Raw genomic sequence first — 17,992 nt, forward strand, 5'->3', positions numbered from 1 at the left:
GAGCGACCCCCTGGTGCTGACGTGTTGACATTTTAACAGATGAGACATTTGATTATCTCTCATTCTTATTCTCTGCTCCTTACCATCCTTCTGTCTTTTATAATCTGTGCTACCTTCTCCCAATCTGTCTTCCCAGTTGCCCCAAAAAGTATGTGACAAAAGAGGGAGGAGGAAGAGAGGGGGAGGATGGAGGAGGAGGGGGTGAGTCTGAACAAAAGTTGAAGAGAAAGAAAGGAGAGGAGAAAATGGCTGGTTGACATTTTGAACAATGTCTGTCACGATCTTGATGTGTGAAACGGCGAAATGTCGGGTCAGTTATTAGTGTGTCAGAAATAACGTCTGGGGGAGAGGAGTTAATTGCACGGAAATTGTGAAAAAGGGCATTGTTGCCAGACTTAGTCATTCCTTTTTTATTCATGTGTGTGTGTGTGTGTGTGTGTGTGTGTAGTAGCTGTTGCGTATCTGCTCATAAAAAACAGTTAAGTGTGTCTTTGTATGTCTGATACTACACTCACACTGACATATTACTTTACAAATGACATATTCCTGTGTGTATGAGCTCAGATGAATACGATATAATCACAGAGTAGTGTTACCTTCACATCATGAGCCTGCTGATGGTGTCTAAAGGATGGTTTGTCACCTCTTACTTCTGGGAGACCTCTGCCTCAAGAGTTTTAAGCTGTGGTGTAGATGTGTGTGCACCTGAAAGTGTTTGATTTGGAGAAACCAACTTTATGGTGTCTCCATTTGTTCACAGCAACCTTTGGTTTCTTGTCCAGAGAAATAACGAGGCTGTAGGTTTACTTCCAGCCCTCTTTTCCTTATCCCTTCCTTGCATGTTAGTGTGTTCTTGTCTTCAGTTTACGTGTGTCTGTGTTCATCTGGAGCTCGGTGTGGATCCACACACCTTGCTGCCAATCAAGCCTGCACACCTGCTGCTCATCTGCAATCAACCCACCTACACTCTCTGCAGGACGGACACCAGCTTCCACTCCTCGTCTCTTTGCCCAGCATGGGTCCTTTTTGAAGGTACTTTCTGAAATCTAACAGCTCATGTTTAACTGTGCCTCTTGTTTCTGGATTTTCATGCTTTCGGCACTCTGATAGCCTTTGCCAATCCCAGCTAGTCGTGCATGCAGCGTTAGCAAATAATTGGCCAGTTAACTAATTACACCATGAATGAGACGCAGGTGCAGATTACGTTAAAATTAAGGGAAACCTCCAAGAAAACCCCATCCAACAAACTCAAAGTTCGCATGTCTGCCACTTATAATCAGAAACAAACCTGGAGAGCAGTAATGGTGTGACTGAGAGAAGATCAAGGAAAGTATTTTTAGCCAGAGAAATGGAGATTTTATTACAAGAATACGCAAACAGCTGTTATCAGTGAGTCAACCAGGTAAACAAAGAGAAAGAGAACGTTTGGCGATCTTGAACAGAGTAAATGCGCGTGGTGTTTCTGAGCACGCAAAACCTCAATAATAAAATCAGTAATATAAAAGCGGAATAAGCACTGCAGCAATGCCCCAGTACCTTGATAAATAACTTAAAGCAGTTCATGAACACACATCTTGGAAGGACACAGACGCATTGAATCAAAAAGCAAACCAAACTTTTATGGTGTAATTAATTATCTGGTAAATTATTTCACAGTTTTCACAAACAAGCAATTTTGTTGTATTTGTCGCAATGACAAATAAAGTTCTATTCTATTCTATTCTATTCTATTCTATTCTATTCTAAACCAGTCCAAGACTAAAATGCAGTTTTAGCTGGTTTAACTTTAAGTCACTTGCACAGATTAATCTTAAAATAGTCATAGATTTTGTCTTTTCTGGATTAAACAAAGCTAACTGCAAGAGGGTGGATTAGAGCTGCTCCAGGACTAAATTGAAGTTTTTATTAAGTAGAGCCCGATCGATATGGGATTTTTGGGGCCGATGCCGATACAGATACTAGGGGCAAAAAAAAGCTGATATCCAATATATCGGCAAATCCTCCGATATATCAACCGATATCCAATATGTTGGCTGATATATACAACAAATTTATTGATATACGCAGGATATTTACTGTATATAATCACAAATCATTATAATACCCATATGATTCAAGACAGAGACAGAACACTATGAAATTAAAACAAGGAACTAATTATAACACTGTCAACATAAGAACTGTAGTTTAAACCAATGATAAATAAGCACAAGCTGTAAACTCAATAATAAATAAAGAAGTCAAACTTTGAACACAGTAAGTAGAAAAAAAAAGTCAAACTGTAAACACACAATGAGCAACTTACACGATGTTAAAACGCTGTATTATAGTCTTATATTAGATAATGGTGGACAGAGGGGGCGGGCACTCGGGCAGTGTGCAGCTCAACACACAGACACACTGGAGCAGGAGTGACAGAATCTCCGCAGAGCAACATTTTTTATAACTGGCTATATTTTGGCCGATGTTGATTAATCGGTGACAGGCATAATGGGCCCGATTAATCGGCACGACCGATTAATTGGTCGGGCTCTAATATTAATCCTACAAAGAGGCAGGTCTAACATTAGCTTGGTACCCTTAGTTTGTGACAGGGAGCACACAAATGGTTTGGGAGCATGGAGTATTTGGAATATCATTTTGATAAAATGACTTTTTGACACCGCTTTTGTATGTACAAAGAAGACATATTGGAGATAACCACTTTGCTTGAGCCTAGACTTTCCTTCATGTCTCAAAGAGGAAGGCCTCTACCCAGTTCTCTCCAAATTCTGATCACTTTGAGATTCTTGGCATCCCAAAACTTCATCTTCTTGTGTTTAATGGCAGCAGTATGGCCTGTACTTTCAAAAACAGCATGATTTCCCACAATTTGTTTAAGTTGAGTTTTGCCCTCAATCCCATTCCAGGTTTTTATAACCACAGTTAGGCTAATGGGCTGTGCTCCCACTTAGGCTACAGAGAATTGATGCAGGTGTTGTCACTGAAGCTTACTCCAGGACTTCATTGTCCGGGGCTAACTAAAACAAATCATGCAAGCTACTCAAATGACCCAACATTACTAGTCTGACTTAGGCCTACTCCTGGCTTAATGTAAGACTTGTTTGTGAAACCGGGCCTAAGACTAATGGTCTGGTTTATGTAATGACTGAATGTGCAATGGGCCATGATGATCCCCCAGTGGTACATGATCTTGCAGGCAATGTCACTAATCTGATGTTGTTGTGACTTGTCTGTCAGCTGATTCACAGAAGTCAAAACATCACGTGAATTAGGGATGGAAAATTATAAGATTTTGTCAATACTGATGCCCTCATCGATTCTGCTTATCGATCTGATTCTTTATCGATTCCCTTATCAATTTCTGTTGTGAATTTTCTTGGTACAAAAAGTAGCTTCACAGGTTTCTGTGTCAACAACATTTGATTGACTTTATACTGTAAGTGAATAAAATGTAATTGGTCCCTGAGTCTGGATATTTCTGGGCATAATTAGACAGAAACAGCTAAAAATTGCACAGTGTGACGCTGATGTACTGTGTTGAAACATAAATAATTCAAGTAGGCAATCTAGTGTCTCAAAGTGGTTATAGCAATCGTTTAAGTTGTTTGGAAGCTTTCCGTAGTTATGAAGTCAGTCATGAGCCTTTCATTTGCCTGTTAGCTTTTGACATTTGAAATTCTCAGTATTTTTTACAAAGAGTTGATGTGATATGTTTCTGTGATGAAAGTTGAAATTCTATTCTGAAGCTGAAGTTATACTGATGTATGCTAACTGCTAGCATATCAATGTAGTTTCCCATATATGTTAGCATTAGGCTTGCGCTATTTTGTTATTTCGGTAAATAAGGTGATTTATACCATTTCGAATGTACTGAATATGAATCTCCTGAGAAAGAGTAATGCACATTTCTTTATGAAGTCAGTTCTTCAGTAAAACTTCAAGCTGAAAATCCTGAATCAGAGTTTTCTTGGGAAATATTATCTAACTGCTAAGCTAAGATAGCTGCAGCAAACTATTTGTCGCAAGGCCTGGCAGCTCCGGCACAATGTAAAGAACTCATAAGGGAACCATGAACCACAAATGCTGATGATGTTGATGGATCAAAACATTTCTTATCGATTCTCAAGAGGAACCAGTTTTCAATTCCCATCCCTAACGTTTATATTCTGGGAAAGGCTCCAAAAAGTATAGAGTCAAATGATATTGAGTTAAAGACACAAATCACACTGGTAAGGTTACAAAAACTGTCTAATACTATGCTGTGTCAGACTTGATCAGTTGTGCCAGCAGGTTACAATAACCCCAGTAAGCACAAGTGGCTTCACTGGAGTGTTGCTGAAGGCTCCCCCTTCCATCTCACAAAGTCTCTGTTTACATCAAGAAATTGAAGCGATATTATTCATATTTTGTATGAAAAACCGCACAAAATCTAAAAAAAAAAATCCTCCTTCTTTTTACAAAGTACCATCTAATTTAAGACCCCACCAACCCACATGTAGCCAAAGGCTCCATGGTTGCCTTTTCTCTCCTGCTTTTATACCCTGATCTTGATTGCTAGTTAGACACAGGTGGGTTCAATCACCTGCTGCTGCAGTGAAGCTGAGGGCAGAACCCGTGGGCAGCACATGAGAGCAAAAAAACAACACAAACACTCAAAGCAGTGTTGGAAACTAAACTTACAAAATATGGATGAAATATTTACAATGCACGATTTAAGCTTATGGTTAATGTGCACACAATCTACAGTCAAACAGTCCTGCATTAGCTTTGATCAATATCAACACAGTTTCCTTGAAAGCTCAAACAGAAAGAAGTTTAAGTCAGAGAATAAAACTTCCAAATAATCTTGAAGAGACTGAAATATGAGTGAGTGTAAAGTAGAATATGTGGATTGCATTTCATTGCATGGGTCGTCCTGATTTAATGACTAGCTACTGGGTATTTCAGCTGTTCACATCATGCAGTGTGTCACCAAAAGTTGGGGAATCAGCCCACAGCTTGACTTTCACTGAGCAAGATCCTGCACTCAGCCATCCAAAAAATCTGCTGTGCCAGAAATCCATCCAACCAAACGGATACAGCTGATTGGGTCATGGTCAGCGCTCTCACCCTCATACACGGCACAGCAATGATCCAGTGCAATGAAGAAATACAAAGGTGGTTGAACTGTTTTTCTTATGCTGACTTGTTTTTTGTTAGCAGAAAGTTTCCAGTGAATTTTGACACATTTGGCGTTTTGTTGTTTTGAAATCTGGCCAACCAGGCCATGACGTTTTCACAGGTCATGACACTTCACAGATGGCGTGGCAAAACTCTAATGTTGTGCACCTCGCTTATCAAAGGTGGAGTGTGTGTAGACAGTCACACTTTTATTCCCATCAATACTTCCCATAATGCAATGTTTTCAGAAGCAGCTGATTCTCAGAGAGTAGACTGGTTTGATCAAATGTTCAGCAAATAGAAGTCTGTCAGTCCTGCCTGCCATCATTGTTGTGTTCGCACTCTTTGCCCTGATGGGTTTCTGCCACTGCTTGTGTCTGTGGGCTGCTTGTTTGTGCCATAGATAAATCTGTTTCATTCTCATTTCCTTCTTGCGCTATCTTTGTGCAACTTTTTGAACAAGCAGCCTGAGGTCATCCTGTAGTTTATCCAACATTTCATTTCACAGTTTGAAACTTGTCAAACGTTAGCATCTTGGTCGAATAAAAACATCACCTCTTCAATCATGAGAGACAGTTTCCCTCTCTGGCACAGATCTCGGCTTGTTTTACTTGAGCATGTTTGATGCAATGTTTTTGAAGTTTTGGCAGCTTTGCATCAGCAGAGTTTAACAACAAAACAGTCTCCCCCAACCAGCGGTGGGCAGTGACACATTGCAGTAGTAATATTAATTTTCTAGTAACAAGTAGTGTAACAATTAAAAACATTTGGAACTTGTAATAACAACAAAACAAAACAACAGAAACAGGTTGTTTATCACCTGATCAAAAGAGTAAGATCACAGGTTGTTAAATCTAAACTATGCGCAAAATGTTCATTTTCTGTCAGGCATTCACACGATCATGTCCTCCTGATGGCTAAAGCTAAGAAGCTGTCTCTTCTTGAACGTGGTCGGATCATCCAGCTGCATAAGCAAAGTCTCTCACAGCGTGCCATTGCTGCTGAGGTTGGACGCAGTAAGACAGTCATTCTACATTTTCTGAAAGATCCTGAGCATTACGGAATAAAAAAGTCAAGTGGTAGACCCAAAAAATTACACCTGCGCTGAGCTGGAGGATCCGATTGGCTGTCCGTCAAGACACAGGGTGGTCCTCGACCCAAATTAGGACCCTTAATAATAATACTTTTCAAAATAGTAGCGTGTAATGAGTAACAGATTCCTTTTCATCATTAACTGGCCATACGCTGCTCCTTCCTCTTTTTCCCTGCTCCATAAATAATGAGCCATGACATGGTTCGTTTCATGTTTATGCTGATGATGTGCTACTTCAATCCCTGATTTTTCACTTCTCTTCATCACTGTCTCTCAAACATTTAACTTCAATTAAAAAAAGGTGAAACCTGGATTGTTAACTTGTTAAAAGGGAAGTTGTTCCTCTCCATCATTACCTGCTAAATCAGGCATGGGCAAACTACGGCCCGGGGGCCACATGCGGCCCGTTAAACGTTTTAATCCCGCCTAACTTGAAAAAATTAAATGAATAAACCTTGTTAATGTTTTATTTTCCCTGCAATTCTGATGTTTTCTATATAGACAGTTCACATTTAATATCAAAATATCACACAAACAATTTTAACTCAATCTTTTATTATTTTTGTGTTTTTTCATTTTTAAAACCAGGACAGAAAAAACGCTTTTTTCTGTAATTCCGTTTTTCCGTTTTGGTTTTAAAACAGAAAAACAAAAAAACAAGTCAGTTTTTTCGTTTTTAGATTTTGTTTTGAAACAGAATAACGCAAGAACGAACCATCCACAGATTAAAAATCCCATTATAATTACAATTTCTCATGATCTCTGATACCCTGATAGTTGCCAAAACACTCCATCCATCTGCTCCTGGTCCGGCCCCTTTGTCAAATGTTAGAACCCATTGTGGCCCACGAATCAAAAAGTTTGCCCACCCCTGTGCTAAATGCTGCAAAGGTCTGTACTCATGGTGGGTTAAGATGAGATCAGACTCCTTATCTTGATGTTGGGTTTCTGCTAATAAAGTCTAATTAACATTAACGGACCTGTTAGTGTTTTTGGAAAGTGTCATTAGATAACACTTGTTATGATTTGGTGATTTTTATACAAATAAAGACTGAGTGATTGATTGATATGAACAGCACTAGTTTCATAAGCAGACAGAGGTAATTAAGTTGGTAAAAACACATTATAGACTTAGAAAGTGAACTCTGATCTTTTCTTATTTGGCAATTTAACAAGGTTGAAAACTGCATGATTTTTCTGTCTGACTAACCTCAGTAAATGGCTCCATCTTTGAGCTCAGCAGGAAGCTGACACATGCTTTTATTACAAACTGCTTGGATTGTTGCCACTTATTAATTACTGACGTCAAAAACTCTGAAACGACAGTTATGAAGAGTTACAGCCTCTAAAAAGACAGCACATCACCTCTCTGCTGGCATCACTACACAGACTGAGCAGATTTTAAAGTCCTTTATTTCTACAGAGCGGGCAGCACCAGCAATCATCAATCAAAGACTTTCTTTTTATGTCCGCAGACAAACTCTCTGATCTCCCCCTGACTTATTGAGAAGTCCCTGATGTTTTTCCACCACGAAATCTGCAAAGGCAGCCTCATGCTCTCATGGCTATAAATCTTAAAAAAAAAACAAAAAAACAAAAAAACATTCCCTTCGAACTTAGGAAGTTTCCCAAACACACCGATGATTACATTTTGCTTTGAGTGCATGTTGACTTATGCTGATGATTCCTATAGTTCTTCCTTTATGCTATGTCGTAGTTTTCTTCTCTTCTTTTTCTAAAAAAATATGAATCCTTACCTTCTTTCCAAGAGCTTCCTGATACATCTCAGCGTTGGCAAAGTAGAGGGTTGCAGAGGATCGGAAGATCAAAATTCCTGGGACTGCCTTGACCTAAAATAAATGAATCATTTAATGAGTCAACACATTTAAAAAGCAAATATTCCATCATTTTATTTTCAAGATGTTAAGGATTGATTTTACAATGTTAAATCAGCAGGTTAAAAAAAAGTAAAAGTTAAATTAACTTTTATTAGGGATAAAAGGACAGGGTTTAAAGGGAAAATTCTCAGTTTAGAATATCTGAGTTCAAGCTAACAAGAACATATACAGATGTGCTAGCTTTCCCAAGCTTCTACAGGGCTCTCAAGTTTTAAATGTAGACTAGAGTGACACCCCCCACCCTCCATCCCCTGCAGGTTATAGGAATAGTGGTTTTTCACAACTTTTTGCCTCAATCCACTGCTATTTTAGGATGTGACAGCCCTTAACATATCACAACAATAAATACTACATAATAATTGAAAGGAACTCAGCAAATCTTTATTATCAACAACATTTAGCCTCAAAAAGACAAATTTTCAGGGTTACAATTTCAATAGCTTTCTCATTTTTAAATTTGTTGATACTAAATCACCGCTCATGTGTCCTGTACATCCTCCCACAACTTTCACAGCTCTTAGTTAGTTTATAAAAGGTCATTAAAAAAACACTGAGACCATGTTGATACACCAGGAAAAGAGAGATCATATTGATTGTTCATGAGTCCAAGTCAAGTCTGAAGTCTCTCTGTGTTTATTATTTCAGAGAGAGAAATACAATGTGTGGCGGGAGCGCGTGACAAAAGACTCAAAAGAGTGACTGTCACGCTCAATACGTGACACTTGAGAGCCCTGCTTCTAAATGAGCAAATTGAGTTAAATGCTAATACCTATGCTTTAAATGGTAATGTTTTACGTCTGGAAATGAAATACCATTCACTATTTATATCATCTTGGTTAGCACGTTAGCCCACTTAACCCCTTACTGCCGGAATTAATTTGGAATTACATTGAAAAATTGCGTGTTTGTATTCTTACACATGTTTAATGTGGTGATTGTATATTTAAATATAGCACATACAACATTTATAAATAAGTCATATAATAGCTATAATATGTAACATTAGTGAATCCTGGTTATGTCCTGCCAGTCATCTACCAATCAGAGCTAACATAACCTCACTCTTCATTTTATTGATAGACTCTCAAGTTTAAACAGACCACTGCAGAATAACTGCTGACTGTGGGTTGGAATCAACATTAGCACAAACAGTTTAGCCCCTGTGTTAGCCTTTAGCTTGTGTTTTAGCCTTTAGCTCAGGCTGTATCACCCTCCTGTTTAACTTTCTTCTGCTCTTAAGAGTTTCTTAAACACAGATCAAAGAGAGTCTTGTCATCTTTAGCATCGTGTTGTGTTTTTTCAGTGGTGTTTGCTGTTATTAATTCCTTATTAAAGGCAGTTATGTAAATACTGGATTCTGTCTCCAATAAAATGAGACAGGGTTTAATTCAAGCAGCAACCTCTGGTTTAAGAATATGAGACAATGCTGAAGTGCTAAAATCTGCTGTTTCTCGTGTTTTAACTTAAGGCTGGCTCTGGAAGTACCAGAAGTCACATAAACACCAAGCCAATAAAAAGCTGTTTCCAAAGCAGAAATTTACCTATTTACAGCCTGGTTCAAAAAACATCTCCTGTCTGAGTCGCTAATTTTACAATCAGCACCCACTGTACCGGGGGTGAACTTTTTTCTAACTCGGCCGTTCAGAGGATATTAAGATCACAAGCTCCCCCAATCAGAGGCACAGCTCAGGGTCATGTGACTGACAGGCGCCCTGTGGCTGTACGCAAAGCCCTTGCTACTACCAAAATGGCCGCTATAGCCGATGCGCTTCATTTTCAGTTTTAGAAACAGACAGGTGACATCAGGTAGGCTACATACGTGTTTGATACAGTCTATGGTTTAATTGTCAGAATAATTTCCCTTTTTTGTAAAGCTCATGTCTTCTCATTAAACCACTTTTTCATTTGAAACTGACGTTCACTCTCGCAGAGATTGGAAAACTACACCTGTTAGGTTTAATTTAAAAAAAAGAAGAAGATGAAGAGTATTTCAGGGGAAGCCTGTGTGAGACAGTGTGGTGTGCTATGACTAGCTGCTAAGAAGCGTGTTAACACACCTCTATTTTTGTCCCTCTGACCACAATTATGGGGTGAAAGGTGACACGGGACACAGGGACAGGTGTTTGTTTTTGAGCAGCTGACCTCAAAGAGCCTTCTGACAGAGTCTGAGCTGCTAATGTTTGTCACTTTGCTTTTGTTAAAAGTTAATCCCTGATCAGTGCCCCTCCTCTCTCCTGCTTTAGGTTAGTAAAGCATTATGTGTCATACCTGGTTGTAGTCCTCCAGTGGCCTGTAAATGTCGGTGTCTGGGACCTGCCCGAGGAGGGAGTATTTAGGTCTGGAAAAACACCAAACAAAGAACAGTTTGTTTTCTGAAGACTCGGGTGTGGACTGTCGAAGTTGATCTGAGTTAAGTTTCGGGAGTGTTCACGAACAACTCATCGCTCAACCTGTCACACTCTTGCACCGATCATGCCTCATTAGTGTATGACATGGGTGTGTTTGTTGGTGCATTAGTGTGGTGGTGTGAGCTCTGAGGCTGTGTGTTCTTACAGCTGGGTCCTGAAGATGACAGTGAGCATGGAGAACGCGATGGAAGCAGCCAGACCCAGGTCAGGGTTTAAGAGCACAGTTAGGATGAAAGTGACCACCCAGACCACCTGACACAGAGATCAAAAGTGAGATTCAGTATCACGGCAGGATATGAAAGCATTCCTTCAGACATGAAGTATGGTTTTACTATTGTCTGCATGACATTACTGTGGAGGGACAATCCCTCAGAGGATCAAGTTTACAACTGTCACCAAACAATTTGTATCAAAAGTTAAAAAGTGACATAACAGTCAGGCATGTTAACATGCTGTCTTTAATAAGATGAATAAGTAATTTCAAGGTTAAAGATTTGGACTGCTTTTGTAATTTACAGAGCTCTGCCTGAGCAGTTTTTGTTGTGTCTGTAATTTTTATTCAGTAGCTGTGATGAAGGAGGTTTATGGCCCCATGAAAAAAAAAATATCATTGGATTTTTTACAACTTCACTAATATATTTCAGGGTTTATGTCAGGCCATTAGAACTGTCCTAACTTTTATCCATCATTTCACAACCATTGATGTAACAGAGTGAATGTAAAAATGCTAACAGTAAACATTAAAATAGTATTTGTATATGTCCATGCCAGTATTCAAAGTCTTGAATAGTGAATGGAGCAGGAAAATGATACCTATCAGTGTCACCAAATGGACCCTAACCATAGACTGTATGTAGAATGGACAGCGTGGCTCTGCCTTCAACCGTTTTACGGTTTTGAAGCCAAAATACCGGTGCCGCCATTGAGAGGAGCCAAGAGATGAATAATATATATACTTTGTAAAGTCTAATTCCTTCTAAGCTCTCCTTCCTGATTTAGCCTGCTATCCCTGAAAAAAAACTTCATATCACCACAGGATGTGAGAAACATTTATTTGAGGTGTATTCATTTTTTTAAAAGTTTGACCACAGCTCATCTGGACAGTTTTTATACTGCAGCCAGCCACCAGGGGGAGCAGTTTTTGTGGCGACTTCACTTCAAGCTGATAGTGATGAAGTCATTCATTTTTTTTACAGTCTATGGCCTCGTTTACACGACAGTGTTTTATCTTAAACACTAAAATGCAGTGAAAAAAAGTCTGCATTTACACGGAAACGCTGAGGTACTGAAAATGCTGTAGTAAGCATTGCCGGCCTATAGGTGGTGCTATAACTTTCCTATCTAGACGCCGCTTTTGGGAGATCTCCACCGAAGAAGAGTTGGGCTGATCATCTGGTGTATTGGTTAAAACTAAGTACAGAAGTGGAGCAACAGATGCACATTTTGTTAAAGACAGTCAGCAGATTCAGCAGATTGAGCAGTACATAAACAACACGGTAGTCCACGACGATCGTAACCACGGTACTATTGGACTGTTGTATGCGCTCTTGCGGAGCGTGACATCAGCGTTTCCACTGAAAACGCCGGTGTTGTGCCAAAAGTTGATTTTTGCCAGAAACCGATTTCCGGTCCATGGGAGCGCGCACAGCCGTTTGCGGCAGGCTTTGTCGGGCTCAAACAATGAGTTTGTTGATGATCATCTAACAATGTTTATTTGGGTCCTCTGCCTGAGCAGAGGGCACCTTCTAGCAGAGCTAGTAAAGGGACATTACATTGTAAAAAACAGTATTTATTGCTTGCCAAAAAATAATTTATGCCCCTGGTATTGTACACTAAAGGATATCTAGCCCCAAAATAACTTACACAGAGAGACATTTGCGAGATTTGACTTCATGATCATAAAAGTCATTGTTTGAGCCTGACGAAGCCTGCCGCAGAGCCACAGAAGCTGTGCTTTTCAACTATGGTGGCTATGCGCTCCCGTGGACCGGAAATTAATTTCTGGCAAAAATCAACTTTTGGCACAACACCGGCTTAATGTTTACACGGCAACGGTGTCGTCAGCGTTTCAGAGAAATCCCACTCTGGAGGCCATTTTAAAAAGTTTGCGTTTTAGGTCGGCTGAAACCCTGTTTCCGTGTAATCATGTGGCAAAAACACAACAAAACTTTTGCATTTCACCCTAAAACAGTTGATGTGTAGACAGCCCCTATGCCACTAACCTGGGACTGGGACGCCTGCTTTGAAACCAGGTGGAAGACTTCTGCAGAAACTATGCTACTGACTGCTGCAGGTTGGGTCAGTTCTAGCAGTAATTAAGCTGATTTAAATAAAAACAAAAGCTGCTGTGAGTGTGAACTCTGTTTAGAAAACTTTTAGTCCTTTGCCATCAGGGAGTCCACTGATTTCAGCAGTGCTCCCATTGAAACGTGTGCCTGCAATGCACTACAATTCAGTCTTTGATGTTCGAGTTAAATTGACTTTTGCTCAGTATTGAGACACATTGACAATGTGATATTTTTGCATTTTGATTTTTTCTCATTTTAAGCAAAAAATGCAAAACATTATTCTGCTGAGACAGTAAAGATAAACAACTATTCCTCCACTGAGCAGCAGTGTTGCAGGTGTTTAAACATTCAGTTTACACAGATACACTAAGATTAGAGAAAGATGTCTCATCCAACCTAAACACTCAAACTTGATTTCTCCCTATTAGAAGCGTACTCACCATGTCTATTTTGTTGCTTTTCCAGAGTGCAGGGATGTCCAGGAACTGTTTCAGTATGCCGTGGAGGTTGACATAGATGATGGCAGCCAGCATTGCCTGTAAAATGCATCAAATATAACACTTTTTAAAAGAAGAACACCTTTTTTTGAGTGATAGCACCTTAAGTAAGAAAGCTTTCCATATTCAAGCCATTTATGTAAGAGTCGAGACGATGAGTAAGATAATCATTGAAACATATTCCGCTTGTTTTCAAATCCATTAAATCTCATATTTCACTAAAAAAAATGCAAAGACAACCTGGGGGGGGGGGGCATTTTGCAACACCTCATCTTTAATGACACTCTATAAATGAATGGGGGCTAAAGGATAAAAATGTAGTCCCATCTTATGTCTGATTTTTTAACAAGTGACAGGTTGGAACTGCAGGCAGACCAGTTTTGGATGTGAACACTTGAAGCTTGGTGCCATGCTGTTCTAATACGATCAGATCGTAGTTAAGCAGCTCATCAGAGTCTGATGCGAGGTCTTCTCTAAATTACGCAGAATCGTGATGGTAGCATGTGTTGCTCTTTAGCATTAATAGTATAAACAAGTGATGCCATGGGCACTTGTGAATCCCCGCACCATCAGGGATGCTGGATCATAAACTGTGCACTGATTAAAAAAAAAAAAAAAAGGTAGTTGGTGTGTCTGTCCATGATTTCCAAGAAGAATGTCAGAATTTGACACTTCAGCTCACAGGACTGTGTAAGTCTACCTTAAATGCAACATGTTGCTGGCATCAACATTAAAACGAGTATAAAGGGAGAAAAAATCATCATCTCTACACTTTTTTCAATTTAACCCTGGCTTTAAACTATTTGCAAACCATCAAATTCTGTTCCGTGTCCCAACTCTCGTGAGATAAAGTTTGTACATAATCAGGCTTTGTTTGATTCACTGTTGTTCTGGTTCCTTTTTTCTGAGTCCTTTGTGCTCTATCAATTTGGAACCACATTCATTCTCAGACCTGGACATGTGTGCACTGATGCCTGCGCACAGATATGAACACATGCAGACACACACTGTACCTTGGGCAGCTCTTCAAAGAGATAACCAATCCAGAGCGTGATGAACAGGATAACTACTGCTGATAGAGCTCCAGCAATCTGCAGCACAGAGAAGAGAAAAGGAGACATGATGAATGAGAACGAAGAGAAAGAGACCAGGGGAGAGAGTCAAATAAAAGATAGAGAAAAGACGGATGATGTAAAGCATCTCGGAAAGAATCAATTTTTCATTATGAGAGAAGTCAAAACATCAGCAATTAAACTCCTCCCCTCTCATCAATAAAGGGCCTCAGCTGATTAATGATGGTGTCTGAATTAATCTGCTTAGGCTTTCTGCAAATTTGTGATTGTGTTGGCGGCCATCATTGATTCCCTAAGTGATTTTAAATGCTGCTACTAATCAGACCAACATTAATTATGAACAGCTTTTTGCTCAGATTAACCTTTAAGATTAGATTCTAATATATAGCCAAGTCAAATCCAATTATACCAGGGGAGCTGGTAGCACAGCAGTATAAGCTTCCCCTTACATACAGGCAGTGTAGTCTTTGTCACAGACATCTACAAGTCTCACAATAACACAGTGTTGTTTTTTTCCCTTGTGTGTTTTTACAGCATTATTATTGTAAAGTGAGCCAAAGCACACACCATCACAGGGCTGTCCTTATGTCACAGCCCTCTGCACAGGTAAACAGATGCCATGCATATTTGTCGTTCTCACTGGCAACGAACTGCTCTTCAAGGTGATCTCAGGCAGCTTGTTTTATGTTCTCATCAGGGTGTGATTGCTGTGTTCAGTTACTCCCAAACAAACCAAGCCAAGGTGTTGTTTCAGAACAACATCTTCAAACGATCGAGGTGGGAAAATCACCTAAGAGTAAACTTTCATCAGTGCAAAAGAACAGAACTTCCGACCCTGGCTTCTCTTTCTTTTGCATGAATATAACAAAGATAATTCAGATTTTTTTTTTCTTTTTTCTTTTCTTTAGATACTCTTTTTGGTTTGTATTGTATCTTTTTGGTACCTCCCCCTAATTTTGCCCTGTACATATTTTCAAATCCTTGAGCAAAAATAACATCTCAGTTTGTTTCATAATTGAGCTGATTGTTTGAAATAAATCATTTTACATATTGTATTGAGCTGAAAGACGTGTACCTAATAAGTCAATTAATGTAAAAAATGTCATAAAAAAATCTGATATTGTGCGGAAAAATTACTAAGTTACAAATTCATCAGTCTACTAAACTGTAGAAATGAAAGCTCAAAACCATTTGGACACAGGCGCTCAATGATTTTCAAGTTTATATAAAAGCTAAATGTTGGAGCAATTTTAATATAAATCCTCATCTTCTCAAAAGAAGTTCGGGCAGTGTGCTTGGTAAGTTTGCCACTTGCTTTGATGCATTTCTCGAATCATCCTCGCCATTTCCAAAACGGTAAGTGCATTTCTCAGATCAGTTTGTACAAATAGCAAAACACCATGGATTACCTGCAAAAGCCAGTCTCCTTCTCAAAATCCTTAGTTCATCCCTCAAAAGTAAATTTCTGTGTCAGTAAACGTGTCAGTGCATCAGAATAATGAGTCCTGGTGTCAGTGTGTATGGATAGGACAGTCTGAGTGCTGAGTCATGTTGTCAGTAAAACAGTTTACTCTGTAAGGACGTTCTGATGTAAACTATGCCTAAAGTTCTGATGACAGTTATTGTAATTTCAAGTTACATCTCAGTGTGGGACTGTGGGAGATTGATTACAAGAGACTGGAAAAAAGATCACATTTTCACTTTCATTGTTAGTGCTGTAATTTGTTGACCTTCCTCATCAGTGTGATGAACATGGATCAGTCTCTTTAGGGAAAACTGTTCAAGTAGCACTGTAGGAATTACAGGTCAGTGCAGTCTTCCTACACCTCCTTATGTTCCTGTATGCTGGGCCACAAATTCTCATCCTCATCACAACCAAGATCTTCTCTGTCCACAAAAAGTCTGAATGATTGAGGACACAGTTGTTCTCCCAGCTTTTGGCTGCATCCTTCAACCAACCTTGGCTTTTGTAAGCTGATGGTCTAGAACATGGTTCACAGGTGTGATAGATCTTCATTGTCCTTTTACAGGAAATGTGTTGCAGCTGTCTGTACAGAAGAACGTACACAGACATACTTGCGAGTTGATGGATCATGACATGAACCTTTGAGCTGTTTCAGAAAACTGGTTGACTATTGGTTGATCTGACACATTTCCATTTGTTAGAGAAAGTCAAGACTGACCAGGGAGAAATTTACCAGACAGATTTAGAAAAAAAAAGTCTACTGGAATTGTGTGGAAAGATTTTTGACATATGATAACCATGCATTTTAAGACTTATGTGATGAACTCATGACCAAACGTTGTGGGGGCTGAGACTATTCAACAGAGACCCTTGATAATCCATTTTGATCAACATGAAAAAAGCAGCTGATAATAAAACAGCAGATAATTGTTCTCATTTGCATGAATATCCAAAAACATTTGCAACTTGTTCAAAAGAAATGAGAAACTGCTTTTTCAATGTGCACATGTGACATAATGATGTGAAGATTGAACAAGTAGTTTAGAGAATTTCAATTCTGATCTGAGAAATGAACCAAAGCAACCGAGAAAAACTGTAATACTAATTTCTCTCTGTGTTATTACCATAAAAATCTCTTAAAATGAGCTTTAAAAGTCAGAAACCCTTTAATCTTGTAGTACCTCAAATCAGAGTCAGGGCTTGCTGGTCAATCAGTGTCTGAAGTAACTCTCAATGATGCACCTTAACATGCATCCAGAGTCAAAACATGACAAACAATATGGCCCCATTCCCACCAAGCAGTCCGGTATGGATCAACACAATCTGGCACGGTTGGCTTGGTAAGGCCTGATCTTGTTTGCTTTTCCACAGCCAACTGTGTCCTTCTTGGTAGGTGACCTGTAAGCCAGGCACAGTGTACCTTGCTTTACTGATGACAGGACTATGTGATGTTTTTTATTACTGCTGTCGCATGGGAAGTGACGATAGACTGCTCCACCATCAGTGGTCGATAGGTATGCCTGGCACCCCAACAGAGGGGTACCAAAAAGTGGGAAAGTGCAGGTCAGTAATTTGGGAATCTTTCACGGTTTTAGTCAAAGGAAACGCCACAAAATGATTGCTGTACTGAGACAAACTGAACCACTTGGTGGAATCCGGGCTTATGTTGCTCAAGGGCACCTCTGAGTAATGACCACTTTTACCAACCTGAGTCTTTCCCCCGGTGCTCTCCTGGACCATTGAGCGTGACATTGAACAGCTGACAGCAAAACATTGGAAAAATCCTCCAACAGTGTTGCTCAGACCCAGGGCGATGAGCTCCTAAACAGAGACAGAGAACACTTTAAAAACTGGAGCTCAGTCTTTAAAGAAGACTTCATCTGCCTGCTGTCTACCTGGTTGCTGTCCACTTTGTACCCATATTTGAGGGCAAAGATTCGTCCCATTGAGATGGCGATGCCATAGCCGACTACAGCCACAGCGAAGGCATCACCGATGACCTCACCAAACAGATTGGCCCTAGGCAAAGCGGGAGGCTGGAGGCTGGTTGACACAGACAGGGGACATAACATCAGATATTACAAATGCCACACTCTCTAAATGTGTG

At 39.7% G+C, this 17,992-nt stretch overlaps 1 protein-coding gene across 1 annotated transcript in view; it reads right to left on the reverse strand.

Moving 5' to 3' along the window:
• The window catches only part of slc26a6.2 (solute carrier family 26 member 6, tandem duplicate 2), a 38,358-nt gene that overhangs the window by 10,107 nt on the left and 10,259 nt on the right, over positions 1-17,992 (reverse strand). The window contains exons 9-15 of the mRNA XM_074681034.1: positions 17,781-17,928; positions 17,593-17,706; positions 14,361-14,438; positions 13,291-13,386; positions 10,708-10,814; positions 10,423-10,492; positions 8,014-8,106 (exon numbers count right to left, since the gene is read on the reverse strand). Of these exons, the coding sequence (XP_074537135.1) occupies positions 8,014-8,106; positions 10,423-10,492; positions 10,708-10,814; positions 13,291-13,386; positions 14,361-14,438; positions 17,593-17,706; positions 17,781-17,928 (706 nt within the window). The remainder of the gene's footprint in view (positions 1-8,013; positions 8,107-10,422; positions 10,493-10,707; positions 10,815-13,290; positions 13,387-14,360; positions 14,439-17,592; positions 17,707-17,780; positions 17,929-17,992) is intronic.

This window comes from Halichoeres trimaculatus, unplaced genomic scaffold (genome assembly GCF_033239565.1).
Source record: "Halichoeres trimaculatus isolate MK-OKI-2021-1 unplaced genomic scaffold, fHalTri1.1 fHalTri1_scaffold_11, whole genome shotgun sequence".
Lineage (NCBI taxonomy): Eukaryota > Metazoa > Chordata > Actinopteri > Labriformes > Labridae > Halichoeres > Halichoeres trimaculatus.